General features: G+C 39.9%; 1 protein-coding gene across 11 annotated transcripts in view; it reads left to right on the top strand.

Annotated features, from left to right (window-relative positions):
* The window catches only part of LOC135493051 (catenin delta-2-like), a 56,041-nt gene that overhangs the window by 22,223 nt on the left and 19,169 nt on the right, over window positions 1-14,649 (top strand). For 5 of the 11 annotated variants that reach the window (XM_064779899.1, XM_064779898.1, XM_064779896.1 and 2 more), the window contains exon 1: window positions 10,258-11,227. The exons of the other annotated variants lie outside the window; for them this stretch is intronic. In XM_064779899.1, coding sequence (XP_064635969.1) covers window positions 10,350-11,227 — 878 coding nt within the window. In that variant the 5' untranslated portion in view covers window positions 10,258-10,349. Of the gene's footprint in view, window positions 1-10,257; window positions 11,228-14,649 lie in introns of those variants that run through there. 11 annotated transcript variants of the gene reach the window in all.

The following is a 14,649-nucleotide window of genomic DNA, read 5'->3' as shown; positions in this document are numbered from 1 at the left end:
TTTACGTCCCTTTTCATTGGATCCGGCTCTTGGATAAGTGATTCATTTTGACATTTTGACGCATAGCTTTCAACTTGAAATATTTACTATGGTAGACAACAGAGATGACGACAGTTCTCACTACCATGTCACGAACATAACACAAACACCCCTCCCCCATCCATCCATTTGCACAAGGTTTGAGTTCACTGCTGCGTTCACAACCCGACCCAAGATGACAAATCCGTAGCTTAAATGACTCTGGAGTGATGCGGACCATGAATTATTTCGCCATAAATCATCTCCAGCATTGACTGTCAATTCTATGGCTGCAGAGCTTAACTCACGTTCTTCAATCACAAACTGGGAAGATTTTGAAAAACGCCTCTTGCGTGAGTAAGATTTGGTGTTGAGATTAGGAAGTCAAAAGTTAAGAAGTCATAGAGATTTCAGATGAGTTCTCTGCTCCATGCTCGACTGTCTGTTTCCTGCGGCACTACGTTTCTTGAAAATGCTCAAGTCTGTCCTGTAACAAATGTTAACCCTTGATTCCTCAAGGTGCCATGACCGGCAACGGTTGAAGGAATCAGATGCCGTCATTCATTCATGAATCATCTTGATGCAATTACGGGTCAAGCAGATTCGATTTGGTCCTGATCATATTATCAATAATGTGATAGTAAATTGGAAACCGGTGTCATCAATTTCATGGGTCAGATCACTGTACAGATTATACTTCATACATGTAGCAGTGAGTTTGATCCTGTGGCAAAATGTTGATATAATACCATGCAGGTTATCAATCTGTGTACATGAAAACTTAGCTAGCTTGGAGTGGCCAGCATCGATGTCTGATTTGTATCACATGCGACAAAAACTGTCTTGTTGTTCATATGTGCTTTGAGACAGACATTTTTTTGTCCAAAACACCGTGTAAAGTCATTTTTATTCCCTTTCCAACCAAATAATGACACTTTAAGGGCCCTCGTCCCCCAATGAATTAATCATGATCTCTGATTGCCTTGCTGTTGGTCTCTTATTCATTCAACATCAGATGAATTGCTATCAAATCCTCGATATGACAACTTAATAACACCCTTCTGGGGTTATAAGTGCAATCTGAATCTACTATGTCAAGAAGATGTTATTGCCCTTCACAATAGCGTGGTTGAAGTAGAAGGTTGAATGTCCTGATTTGTAAAATATTCCTTCACAAATCAAGCCATAGGACCTACAGTGATATGAAATATATGAGCATTTGCTGTAACTGATCGATCTGGGTATCAAGTGATCAGCTGTTTTACCATGCCTCTTGACTCCACTCCTCATTTGCGTTAAATCTAGGATGCATAAATGGATGAACAGCGGATAGAGTTAACTTAATAAGGGACAAACCTAGTATGCGATCCATTAGGGGCAGGGCTTCATTAAGGGACCACAAGAAGGGTCCATGAGTCAGCGTCTCTTTTATCCCCCAGCCTCCCCGTCGCATCTAAAGCGATAAAACCTGTCTCGTCGTATTGATTCCTTGGTTTGTTCTGGTTTTACACCTACTGTCTGAATCTAAAGTGAATGGATATCACTTTGTTCTATTGATATGGCTGTCTAATCATCAAATCATCCAACACATACTCATATATGACAACTTCAGTATGCTGTCTCGGTGCTGAATTCGAGGTAGCAAGCTCCTCAAAGCTTGTACCCATTATGACATGAAGAACAGTTATGCCACATCCTCAAAGGCTCCAAGCTGAAGACAAACAAGCTGGTGGATCAAGATGTCAAGATGTCAAAAAGAAACATGTGGGAATGGGAGGAGCATTTGATGACAATCACGGTCCTACATGTGTAAGAATCAGATGCTATCGTCGAATGCTAAGAAGAAGAGATTTCGGTCGATTGCTGCAAGTTGGGCCATGGATTGCTGGAATGGGAGATCGCTGAGTGTGCTAGTGTCCCAGGGCCTGTTGACACCAAGCATGACATATGTCAGCAAGCCATTTTTGTCTTCATATCATTCACTTGGTGTCAATTTCCTTTTGACATATTGATACAAGATCATCTCAAATATTGTATCCATTTTGATTTGACGAAGATGGTACTATGGTGAGCTAACTTTCAAATAACAGAATGTATGAATGTGGACACAGGATTATATCTCAAATATTGTGCCCATTTTGATATGAACGAGACAATACCATGGTGAGCTTACTTTCAATTAACAGAATGCATGCATGTGGACACAGGATCATATCTCAAAGGGACGCGTGGTCGCTAGCCGTATTGATGAGTGCACGATATTGATGAGGGTGACTCAGCGACGCGACATTGTCGCAGAAACACGCGTTGTACCTTAAACTGTCGTGAAGTTGAAGCCATTGTAAAATGGTACCCTCTGGGGCTGTTCGGGAGTAAAGTCAGTTTATAAGGAGTTATGCTTTGATGAGTCATCTGTCTTGGTAGTACTGCAGTTGTGCCTATTGTTCTTTGTGAAGTCAGATTCGTTGACCAGGGGGAACATAGCAGCATTCATGATTTTGATAGGTGGTACCCTCATGGATGAAGTATGTAGTTGGCTAGTAAGGAGTTGCTACAGATGTGTTATGATGTCTAGTGAAGCTGGATTTTGTGGTTGATGTAATTCATTTGATATCATCTCAATTCACGTTTTCAAATATGGAACAGTGCTTTTCGATTTGGGAATTATTGGAGTACGGTACTGCTAAAATCTGTTCAACCGCTATAGGAGTATTCTTGGGCTATGTTGTCATTCACGAACCCCTTTCATTCATGTTGTCAATATTGTCATGTTCAATATCGTGAGGGTTAAAGTTTTCTGGAGCCTAACTCCTTCCCCTCAAACTGTTAATAACCATTAAAAGGATTACAGCTTTTTTCATCCTTATAATGGCATTACATGGAACGTGTTCATCATTGAGGCAGACCCTACCATTTCCATTGGAGTTGGCTGATAAGGTCATTTTCATTCTACATGTAGTTGGTGACAAAGTCTTGGTTGAGATGTAGGCCCTATTGTCGAGTCACTTTGTTCCTTAGGGTGGATTCATTTTCGAACAACATTGCTGGCATTGTATTCAAAGATGATTGTAACAGTATTTGGATACCTTGAACAGACACTGAAATCCAAGCCTGGAAGCACCAAAGGTACTCTGTGTTTTAAAATAGAGAGGTTTGCTGACAAAAAAACAACAAAGTCCATTAAGTCTTTTGTGCAGAAGTTTGATCCAGGGATTTGCTGCTGACGGCAATTTGTTCGGTGGAAGCAAGAGTCTTTTTACATTTGTAAGACGTTGCCTATGGTTGTCTCATGCTTGTCGAATAAACTCGATAACCTTGCGTTTTAGTGATTTTTTTGTCTGGGACACATTTCAGAACCAAAAGAAATCGCCAGGTCTAGAATAGAAACTGACTCGAAGCAAAAAGCTCCGTTTTGTGACTGTTTTGTACGACATTTGTGAGGAAGTGATTTCCCAACTGAGAATGCGCTGCTCAATTCCCTACAGGTTGATTTTGAAATTCCTCTTCCTTAAGCTGAGTGCTCGAGCTACTGACATCGAAGACAGGCGCAAGTGACAATTTCCAGTTGGTCTTTATGATTGTATTGCCTCTCTTGTTCCTTATGTCAGTTTTGAAATTTGTATTCTGAACCACTCTAGTGTCACACTAAGTCCACATGTGAAAGAAAGATATTAACAGTTGGTCTACGTGACTGTGAGGCTCCCTAACCATCCTCCAAGGTATCATCACGGTTGAACAGTTCCCCATGAACCAATTCTGTAAAGGCGAGATCAGCCCCAAGGTCACTGATCAATCAATTAGGGTGGCAGGTCTTTCCATCTGTACCTCTCCGATGGCCAATTGGTATAGTGATAGGTTTTGTTTGTAACAAGAATACTTCGCAAACGCTTTCCGCTTCTCTCTCTGCATGGCGATACCCAATGTGGGCTGTCAGTCGCTAGTAGTTTCCCTTCCCCCTCCAACTGTCAGAGTTGGAAGTTGTATTAAGATCGCTGTAACCGCTGAGGCCCCAGCTTTGACTCAGATCCCATATTCAGCAATTAAGGAAAACTTAAGCGCTTTTGACTTCCCCCACCCATTGTACGACTGTCCCTTCCTGATTTAATTTCTACCATCTCCCAGGAAAATGCCGGAAGTCCCTGCTATAACAAGATTCCAGATTAGCGAACCGGAGGACATTAATGTTTACGCTACCATGCCGTGTGCCATATTCTCAAGGACGAACAGACAGTGTAAAGACACTGCGTAGTAAGATCACCTGTGATTCCTACACAACGTGCCGTGAATTTCAAGGGTGGCTAATTAGAAGTCGAATGTCAGTCGCGAAAATGTGTTGATTCTGTGTAGACTTAGTGCGGAGATGCATTTGTGGACGATTCGAGTTGATCTTATTCCCAATTGTGGTTATTTCTGTGTAGGTTTGTTTGTGTAGATGCACCTCCAAACGTGCCCATCAGGGCTTGAAACTGATTCAGTTTGCTGCATGATGTGACGTGATTTTCTGGTGGAATCAAGTCAATTTCAGACAGAATTGTTGTTAATTCTGTGTAGGATTAAGTGTTAAGATGCACTTGGAGTTTCGATCAAGTTGAATTGAAACTGCTGCCATCTTAGGAACAGGTGGGTGGAAGACATGATCTTCAGAAAGAGAGTAACTGACATGGTTTCCCTATCTGAATTTGAAAGGATCTTTTCAAAAGGAGAATTCTGAAGTCATATTCTGTACTTCATTGTTCAGAAGCTTTGGAATGTTCTTTCGAAGGTAGTCAGGTTTTGAGGATTAGGTAATCAGAACAGGCTGTGTTTTATAATAGTCTTCAGGTGTTATAATCCGGGAATGTGGTATGTGCTATGTTCTATGCAATCAATGAAAGCCGGGTGTTATGTCAGGTAAACCCAGTGGTTTTGACACAAATCTATATTGTTCACATCTACCATTACCAGAATTGGTACAGTCTAGCTCTCTTATCCTGTCATACTCTCCCATATCCCATTACTGTCACAATAGCTGATCATTTCCCATGCAAATTAATCATGCTTGGTATTAGCGTGACAGCCGATAAGATTGCTGTCAGCATTGTATCGTTTCACTCCAAATTAGTGTTGCTTGTGCCTGGGTTTCAGTGGACCATGTCTGAAGCACACTTACAATGTATGTATACAAACTCTTTGAGGCAAAGAGTAATCTCATAAAAAACAGTACCTGTCAGAGACAACCCACAATGTTGGACTAACTAACCACGACTTAAGACACTGTAACCCTATACACTCCTCCTCATTTAATTTCCAGGGAAATGTGAGCCTCACACAAACTAACGCCTTTACTCAAGGCAAATGCAATCCCACAATGCAGGATGCGACGTTGCTCAAAGCACGAGATCGATCTGAGATTAATTAAGTCCACGTTTCTTCTCAGTGATTTTACAAGAAAGGAACAAACATGTATTAGCTGAGTAGTGTTAGCGAAGTTGTTACTATGTTTAACATAGAATCAATCGCGACTAAGATTGCAAAGATCACAGAGATGGCTTTCATTAGGTATCGTTTCGTAATGAAAGTTTCTCGGGCTATTTGTCACTGTGATAATTGGGCTCTAACGTCAATAGTAAGTTGCTATTACAGTCTCCATGGCCCTTGGAAGTTATCTAATAGATGAGCTGAAATGGTTGCTTAAAGTTGTCAGCTCTGTGTGCATGCACAGGTTATGACATCGATCCACATGCACTCATTGCTATGAATTTGCGCAGCCACATTCACCAACAGTCTACAAAAATTAGTGAAGATAACATAGCCATTTGTTTCCCTCATATTAGCGTTGTTCAGGCGAGATTAATCACCCAAGATAACCTCATATGATTTAACTAGATAGTTCATTTTTCATTGATTTCAACTTTTTACGTTATTCTCAGTAGAATTTATCCGCAATATATTTCCCGCCTACGACATCGAGTTATATAGATGACCATCCCAAGAGTGCTGCATTTGGAACTGGTTAAGACATCAGCGCGTCCCCAGTTACGGTTTCACAATCTTTGCTTGTAAATTTCAGACCCCATCATCAATTGCGTTCTTCTGACAATATCAGTCCTGCAATCGCAAAGTTCAGTTGCACAAGAAATATAGCTTCTGCACTTTTGATTATGCATCTTGAGGGCAATACGCAGCTGTGGAAACTAGCATTCATTCTTTTCCACTTGTAGCACTATTCGTTCCAGATTTCTTCACGATAAACAGATTTTGCAGAAAGATTTGTGGATATCTTTCAAACTGCAGATCACAAAATAGTCATAGTGGTGAGAGATTTGTCAGTTTTTTTCTTGTACATCCTGGATACATGGGGTTCAGTCTCAGGTACCTTGTGCAGGAGAAACTGGTGGAGACCTATTTGCTTAAATCTCCAATTACAGTTGCACATCTTTGCTTATAAATTTCTGACTTCTTCATCATCAGATTGGTTCTTGTGACAATATCACTTCTGCGATCGTAAAGTTCAATTGCCCTGGAGATATAGCTTCTTGGTTGGTTCTGTATCTGGAAGGCTATAGACACATCTGTTATAGTTGGAACTTGCATTTGTTGGTTTTATCCTGCTGTTCCTCTGGCCATCTTCAGGATATTGGAGTTCACTTGAAGTTTCCTTCTCGATTTTTTTGTGATGCAAGTTTGAAGAAAGATTCTGGATTTCTATCAGAGATGGTTATAGGAGTTTGTTTAGAGATTTGCTTGAAGGTTTCTGGTGTGGATTTTTTGCATTCTAAGACTTCTCTAGGATTGTGATGTTACCTTTGTTGGATATTGAACTCCCCAAATTCATGTAGACCATATAAATTCAGCCTTTTATCGACATGAAGCTCTGTTTTTAACCGCTACGCTGCAACGAACTGAAGTATTGTATGTAATTTTTAAAGCCTCTCCAATGAGTGCAGATTAGCCTGACTCACCAAAACGCTCATGTCAGTGAATTATTTAATGTAATATTGACCCGAATGATGGATTTACTAATTCCATTGTAATTTATTAGGACGTGCTGTAACAATCACAGGGAAGGGGAGATAGAGTTGGTGATAGATTACGTCAAAGACTATGTGTACGTGTCCATGACTCTATCGTGTTGGTGTTCTGAGCTGAGTTCATTTTGAAACAAGCAGTGCCAGCATTGGCTGATAATTGATCACATGATATTATGTTCATCAAACCAAGACTGACAAATGAGCCCTTGTGTTAACTAGTGAAATTGTTGACATTGGCTTATGTCATTGATCATACAATATTACTCTCATCGAACCAAGACAGACATGAAGCCATTACAATATCACGTTCACAATGAGGTAATATTTTCTCTACCACAACGTCCAATCCACACGTCTTCACTTCCGACCGCATTAATTAATCATCACAATATTATTTGTTTCCTGGGTTAGACTTACAGTGACGGTCATAAGTAAAATGTGTGTCACGCAATGGCAACTTCAGTGTATTTCAGATGCTTCTCCATGCAGAAAATTCTAAGCTTGGATCCTTGAATCACATTCAGGATGTGTATGATACAGGCTACATATAACTTTTTGAAGTGGAATGTCTTATGTTGCATGTTGTAGGCAATGTTACTGATGGACTGAGCTGTATTCAGACTCTGCAAATCTTATTTGTATCATTATAATGAGCAGAGTGATATGCTCTCGTTATGTGCTATCTTCATGGGATCTTGAACGATTTAGTAATTTTACGATCACGTCATGATAATGACATATGGCGCCACCTGTGGAGTCCTCGTAATCTACATCAGCAGTTATTTTGATGAAATCAGGCTTTATTCCGTTAATGAGTATCATTTCCATTCATGAATGAAACGTTTTTGCAACAACGTGGGAATATTTGAGAAAGCTGGAACTCTACCTTTTTTAATCACATCTACACTGTGATGTATGGGTCTGTGATGAAACTGACTCATCCAAAATAACCAATGAGGCAAGCAATGCCGATTTCTCCATGGGCAGTGAACTTGCACGAAACATGTTGCAGTTGTACCCTGATGTGACAACATCGTGTGATCGGATCCCGTCATGTCAGTGACTATTTTAATGTTTATTATTTCATGCAGTGGATACTTCATAAGTTTTGTAACTCATTGGCTATGAAACTTTCTGACTTGTCGGCTGCATGCTTGGAATTTTTTCAAACTTGGTCAACTTCGTGGCATTGATCAATAGGCGCTACTCAGAAAAGCTTTGAACGCAAGCTCTTCTCTCGAGGCTATATTCAGTGGATGGCTATGAGAGGATTAGCATGTTTCAATATGTGTAGCATAAAGTTTTGGTAGCTTGCAATACTCTTGTTTGAAAGTGCATCTCTTTTTTCGTTGGAAATGTGCATCATGTAGTCATGTTTGATGCTAATGCTAATTGAGTCTCTCGAAATCTGTCAACTTCGGATAGTTTTGAAGCAATTTTTGGAAACTATTCCATGACATTTCTCTGCTGTATCTGATTCTGAGGTGCTTTATCTAGACATACGTGTTAATTAAGTTTTCGTGGAAGAGATAAAGAACCAGCCTGAAGCTTGTTTAGATGATGCCAGCTGGGGAGTATTCCAGTGTGTTCGTTGTACAAAGCTATCTCGGAAGCAGTGCTCTGATGTCAGTACCGCCAACGCTGCTGCAGGGAGGCACTTCACTTGAAGACCTCTGCTTTCAATCATGCTGATAGACATGATATAGAATCCTTTTAGTTTGGTGCAAAAGTGATGTTTCCTTGCTTTACAATCCATTCATTGACTTGAGGGAAAGCAATGGATATACACTTCTTTCGGGTAACTTAATTGAAATTCCATGCCGGTGAAATGATAGGTGTGGAGATATTGAAGAAAGAAGTACATTCGGTGTCTCTCTTTGGGCTTGTTATTCTGAAGGGGGAGGCAAAATGTTCTTTCAAGGTCTTGTGCTGCAGATTTGTCACCAGACTTGAATGTTAGATCCATAATAATCATCTCACGGGAGGATTTTCTCTTAGTCATGCTCTCAAGTTGATTACACACACAAATACAACATTTGGATACGTGATTGTGAAATACACATATCTCGTCTGAAGCAGCAAGAAATTGACAGAGTAATTCCCCATAATTCCTTGTCGACCAGGATTAGAATCTTCCAGCGATTGGGAGTAGTTGCCCCATGCAACATTAATCATACAGTTACTTAGCACCGGAAATATTTCAGCATCGATCATTTGAGTGCTAGCATTTGTGTTATCACATTACGTTTGTTGGAGATTTCTTGTGTCAATTTTGGAATATTTCAGAATCCGTTGTTTTGTTCTATCAACTATTTGAACTTATGTATACCTTTCTATCAGGTTTGCCAGCTCTCAGTTATCACCAGAATTCGTAAAAGTTTCTGGTACAGTTTTGACCATAGGCTTATACCTGCATTGTCACATGCAATCACATACATTTCAAACACATCTCCATGGCCTGTCCCTCAAAGGGAGTTTAAATGTCATTCCAGCAAAAACAGCTCAGAGCAAAATGTCATCTAGTAGAGCCAGGTCTAATTTTTCATGTGATTGGTTGAACTTTTGACTTGCGGTTGGCAACTGATTGGATGTTTTGAGCATGGAACATAATCTGTCTTAACCAGAGCCATGATTTCATCAATCTTGATACGCTGCTATATATTGGCATCTTCGTGATCTTGATACACTGTATTGGCATCTTTGTCTTCGATGACTTCCTGCAAAAGACGATCTCTCAGGGATGTTCAGTAGTGCATTTAGATCAGTTTCGTAGATGCAAACATCATTTCTTGATATAACTGTGGTAGTTATCGGCTCAACTGCACATTTGGACCATTTTGTTCACTTTTTTGGCTGCTTGTGATTGATGATGTTGATGATGTTGAAGGTTTCCATCTTGTCTCGTCTCTCCGGGCATTCTATCTTTGGATATAAAGGATATCATGACTGGCCAATCCTAATCATTGACAAATATTCTACCCAGTGAGACAGAAAACATCTATCATCAGTGGCTGATGATCAGAAGGACCTATAGGATCCTGAGTTTATCACAGATTTACAGAATTGAATTTCCATCTTGGATTGTGGACACTGAGAACTCTACAATGTATTAAATTAATGTGGACTACTATTACTCAGTTTAAATAGTGCTTTCAACATGTTCTAGTTTTGAGAATCAAAAATGTCACTTTTGGAACATTTATGGTAACCAGACTTTGCTTTATGGAAACCACCATGGAAACCACTTGGCATCTTGGGGGCTTTTGACTTCTGGTAACTACCGTAGCCAGGTTCTACCCGATATTGGTCAGGGTGAACAAAATGACGGAGGAATCTGACATTCCTATCGAGATCATGCTCGATGGGGGCAGGGACGACGCCAAAGGCCTCATGGACAAAAAGGGAGTACAGCTTAACTTGAAGACAACTGTAAAATGTGGCATTGATAACGGTGGATGCATCAATGATGAGGAGAAAAGCCCAGGGTTGGGTGAAAAACACAAGGTCAAGGTCATAGTTGAAAATGGAAAAGGTGATATACAAAATGGGCAAAGTCCGGTGAAAAATGACGGTACTTTGAATTTGAAGTTAATGGGTGATATTAGCAGGATGCCGGTTTATAACGGAGAGAAATTAGACTTTGGAAAAATGGACGAGAAAATTAACAATATTTTGAAGAATGCTGGGATTGATAGTGTGACGGGGGAAAAGTTTAAACCTGTCGGGCCGGGGAGTCGGAAAGGTTCGAAAGATGAGGGGTCAAAACTTATGAAGGGTTCAAATGAGCAATGCAGGAAAGGAGAGGATGTTTTATCACCTGCTGATAGTGATGATATAAATGAGGAGACAAAGTTATTGACGGATAGTTGGGATGCGAATCTTGTTGGAAGGATACTCGACCAGGGGGATAAAATCAAGGGCGAGTTGGAAAAATTAAGGGAAAGGATACAAACTGTCGACATCAAAGGAACTATTTTGGCAAGTTCTTTGAATTCTCGACGTACATCGACAGCGAGTCATAACAGTGGTGATGCTATGGCGAGTAGCGATTCTTTTATAACGTTGAAATCAGATTCTGGGGTCGAGGTTGAAGATATGCAGAAATCTACGATGGATTCTAACGTGTTGATAGATGGGTGGAAAGTACCCGAAACCAAGGTGTTGAAGTCGTCGTATCAGAAAGAGTGTCAATCGGAATGGTTGGTATCATTGTTGTATTGTATGCATGTCAGTGTTGTCCTTATACTTTGAGCATGATATCTTACATTGTAGTTGCGAGATGGTACTTTAAAGTTGTAAACAGAAAAACAGTAGAACCTCTCTATTAAGTACACCCACGGGACTGACAAATGCTGTCCTTAATAGAGAGGTGTTCTGATTAGAGAGGTCAAATTGAATGGAAAGTACCAATTTGGGACTAAAACTAGTGTCCTTAATAGAGAGGTTGTCCCTAATAGAGAGGTGTCTGCTAAGGGAGGTTCCACTGTATTCGTATTCACGTTTGGAATCGTAGGTGACATCCCCACACAATCGTTGAGGAGATGGTCCCCAGGCCTTGTACATTCACACCTAACATAAAGCACTCATGGGATCCTTCAGCAATGTAATGTGTCGCTGCACTCTATAACTAAGTAAAAAATAACACTTTGAAAAACATAGATTATAAAAGTGCTATGTAAATTGAAAAATATGAAATAGAACATATTATAACTGTGATAATGTGAACAGTATTGTGAGGACCTTTGTTCATGGTCCTTGCATGGTGAATTATTTTGCTATCAACGGGTGGTGCAAATTGATTATGAGCTTTTGATAAATTACCATACTGAGCATTTCGACATTCTCATGTTTGTAATGATGAGGTGTCCGTTGTCATCAATAATAATCTAGCTATTTAAGTTTTCAGATCAATGCCTAACAAATCGGAACACAATATGAACTTAATCAATCCATGAAATTTTCAGCCTCATGCTGATGATGAACTTGCATAAGAAATTTCCAAGCTGGTGGGGTTCGCAGCCTTGCGGTTAACAATATTCTGTTTCCATTCCTGTACCCTGTTGCCTTTTTGTGAAAAACAAACTATTTCAAAGAAACCAGAGTGTTCTCTACATAGTACTCTCTTGCGCTCAATTGCATTATCTATGTGTGTGACTCTAATGGTAGACCTCCATATATTGACATACTCTGAGAGGTTTTGAAAAAAGGCTCCTTTGATCTTTTAGCTTGTGAAAGGAAGGAAAGGATAGCATGCTGTGTACATTGTCGACATATCAAACATACCTGCCTTAAAGGGAGTCTATAGATCGCTATTCTTCCCAGGAAGGCAAGATTGTGCTGCTTTCACTAAACCCAGTATGCTGGTTACAAAATGACTTTGGGTCTTATGTATAGTGGGTCAGCAGGCGAAATTGTATCAAGTGTTAGGATGTGCATGGGGGCTATAGTGACACATACAGGCCGTATAAGTCATCTATAGATTCTGTTCATATAGTTGGTGCAGGTTTCGGATAGGATGAAATGTTGTGTCTAGGGATAATCTTTTAAAAAATGGTGTAATTTCTGCAATCCCATCTCTTATTTCTTACTTTTATAATCCCACATCTTAAGCTGGGGTATAACTTTGGAAGAAATCCAATCAAAACTTTATTATTACCGTGGTAGCATTGTATTATGTCGAATTGTCCACCTGCACAAGACTACCTGATTACCTCATCGATCTGGTGAATGCACGACCAGTGCATGACTCGAAATCCACTAACCTATACCCAACACTCGGTGTCCATCAATTTACTATGTCGCCATTCCAAACCTGTGACGCATTCTAATCAATTCTATGCTGGAGATATTAATTCATCACTCAGCGCCCGATTAGACAAAAACAAGCACGATGGAATTTACGGCCATGCCTGTGCACACACATGGACATGGGTGACCGATTGGGCATGTTTGCATATCGTAACAATATGCATAAATTTGTATGATTTATACTGGATTGCTCATTTCATTTAGCAAAAAATGTGCATCCAATTTCTTAATCATGTTTTTTTTCTCGCTGTACTAACTCTCATAAACCATGTAACTAAATGTGATGACTACTTGTATCATTGTGTGTTCCAACTCAATTGAAAACAGCTTTAAAATTGAAAGCTAGATTCCCCCCAGCATGTCCATGGGAATACTATTGATTTCGGCATGCTGTAATTGCTGATACTCCCATCTTTAAAACAAGTGTGACATTCCATACGATATCAATAGGATCTTCCAATCCAAGACAAGCCGGCTATTTTTTGAAAAAAAATAAAATTGCTCAGAAACCTTCAAATGCCATCTCGAGCAATTTGTAGTGTGTTCTTTTTGGATGGGATCTGTCAGACTAGCGTCAATCTCTTTGTGATAGGATTAGGTCTAATTGACAGTTGAGACCGAGTATAGGGATAATTCTATGAGCAGTTGAAACTGTTGAATGCGAATTTAAAATTACAGCTTGGCTGTTTCCACCAGCGACAAATGTGCTAGAATATTTTATTTGGGAAGGGCGAGTAAATCAGTTCATTATTCTGATATCTTATCTCACAGTTTATAGCGAGTAGCATCGGTCCCAGTGGACCAACTTAAGGATGCCACGCTTGCAATTGGCGCCAAATGATCATTCTGGTTCTCTCGTGGCTCCAATAATCATGCTGTTGCAGCAAATGATTGACTAATACGATTCATACATATCTTGTCTGATCATACTGAGAAATAATGAGCTAGTTTGAGAGAATTATAAGGCGCCAAGTTGAAAAATGAAATGAAAACTGAGTGCATTTTCTAGAAATCCCAACCAAGTCACATTGAGCGAACATGTATCCCTGGATGAATTCAATTTAGTAAATGCCCTGCAAGTGAATTCGTTCAACACAATTTCAATTTGCCAAATCAAATCAAGTCGTCCTTCCTAAGGGCTCCTGTCATTCCCATGATACATTTGTTAAACACGATCTGGGATTTGACATAGGAATTGGCTGTGATTAGAACATTGAAAATGGAGACTAATCTGGCGGTAAACTTGAGGTTTTCAACTCGGGCCAAAACCTGCTGACATGAGCAAATGCATAGGAAGGCCTTGGCCTCCATGTATGTGACAAGCTGTGGTAATATGAGGCCCAAAAATCTATTAGATCAGCAGTATTTCCAATTTTCTCAGCATGATTGTCAATACCATACCAAGAAAAACAGTATTAACCAATCATCCATCCGTAAAATCACGATTCCATTCACAGACCAAACCAGGACGCAATAAGAAAAAGCGATTTTCATGTTGTCAGTCTAATGGTACAAGACGATTTGATTTGGGAACTCGTGGATGATAAGCAATGCAGGCATCGATCGAATCAATAAGAAAGAGACATACTGGAGTAATGGATGTCGGGGTTTGAGAATAATACGGTTAGGCAAATATGGCTAGGGAAGAGGTGCGTTTGGTCAGGGTCCAGCTTTCCTCGAATTATACAGTACTTTCAGGTATTGCTATGTTCATACTGCTCTTGGATGAAGGTGAAGAACACTGCTATCCTTCAAATTAGATTGCAACAAAATCCAATCTTTCACTTGAGACACTTGAGCACCGAACTCAACA

This window comes from Lineus longissimus, chromosome 8, assembly GCF_910592395.1.
Source record: "Lineus longissimus chromosome 8, tnLinLong1.2, whole genome shotgun sequence".
Lineage (NCBI taxonomy): Eukaryota > Metazoa > Nemertea > Pilidiophora > Heteronemertea > Lineidae > Lineus > Lineus longissimus.
This window is presented reverse-complemented; position numbering and strand designations above follow the sequence as displayed.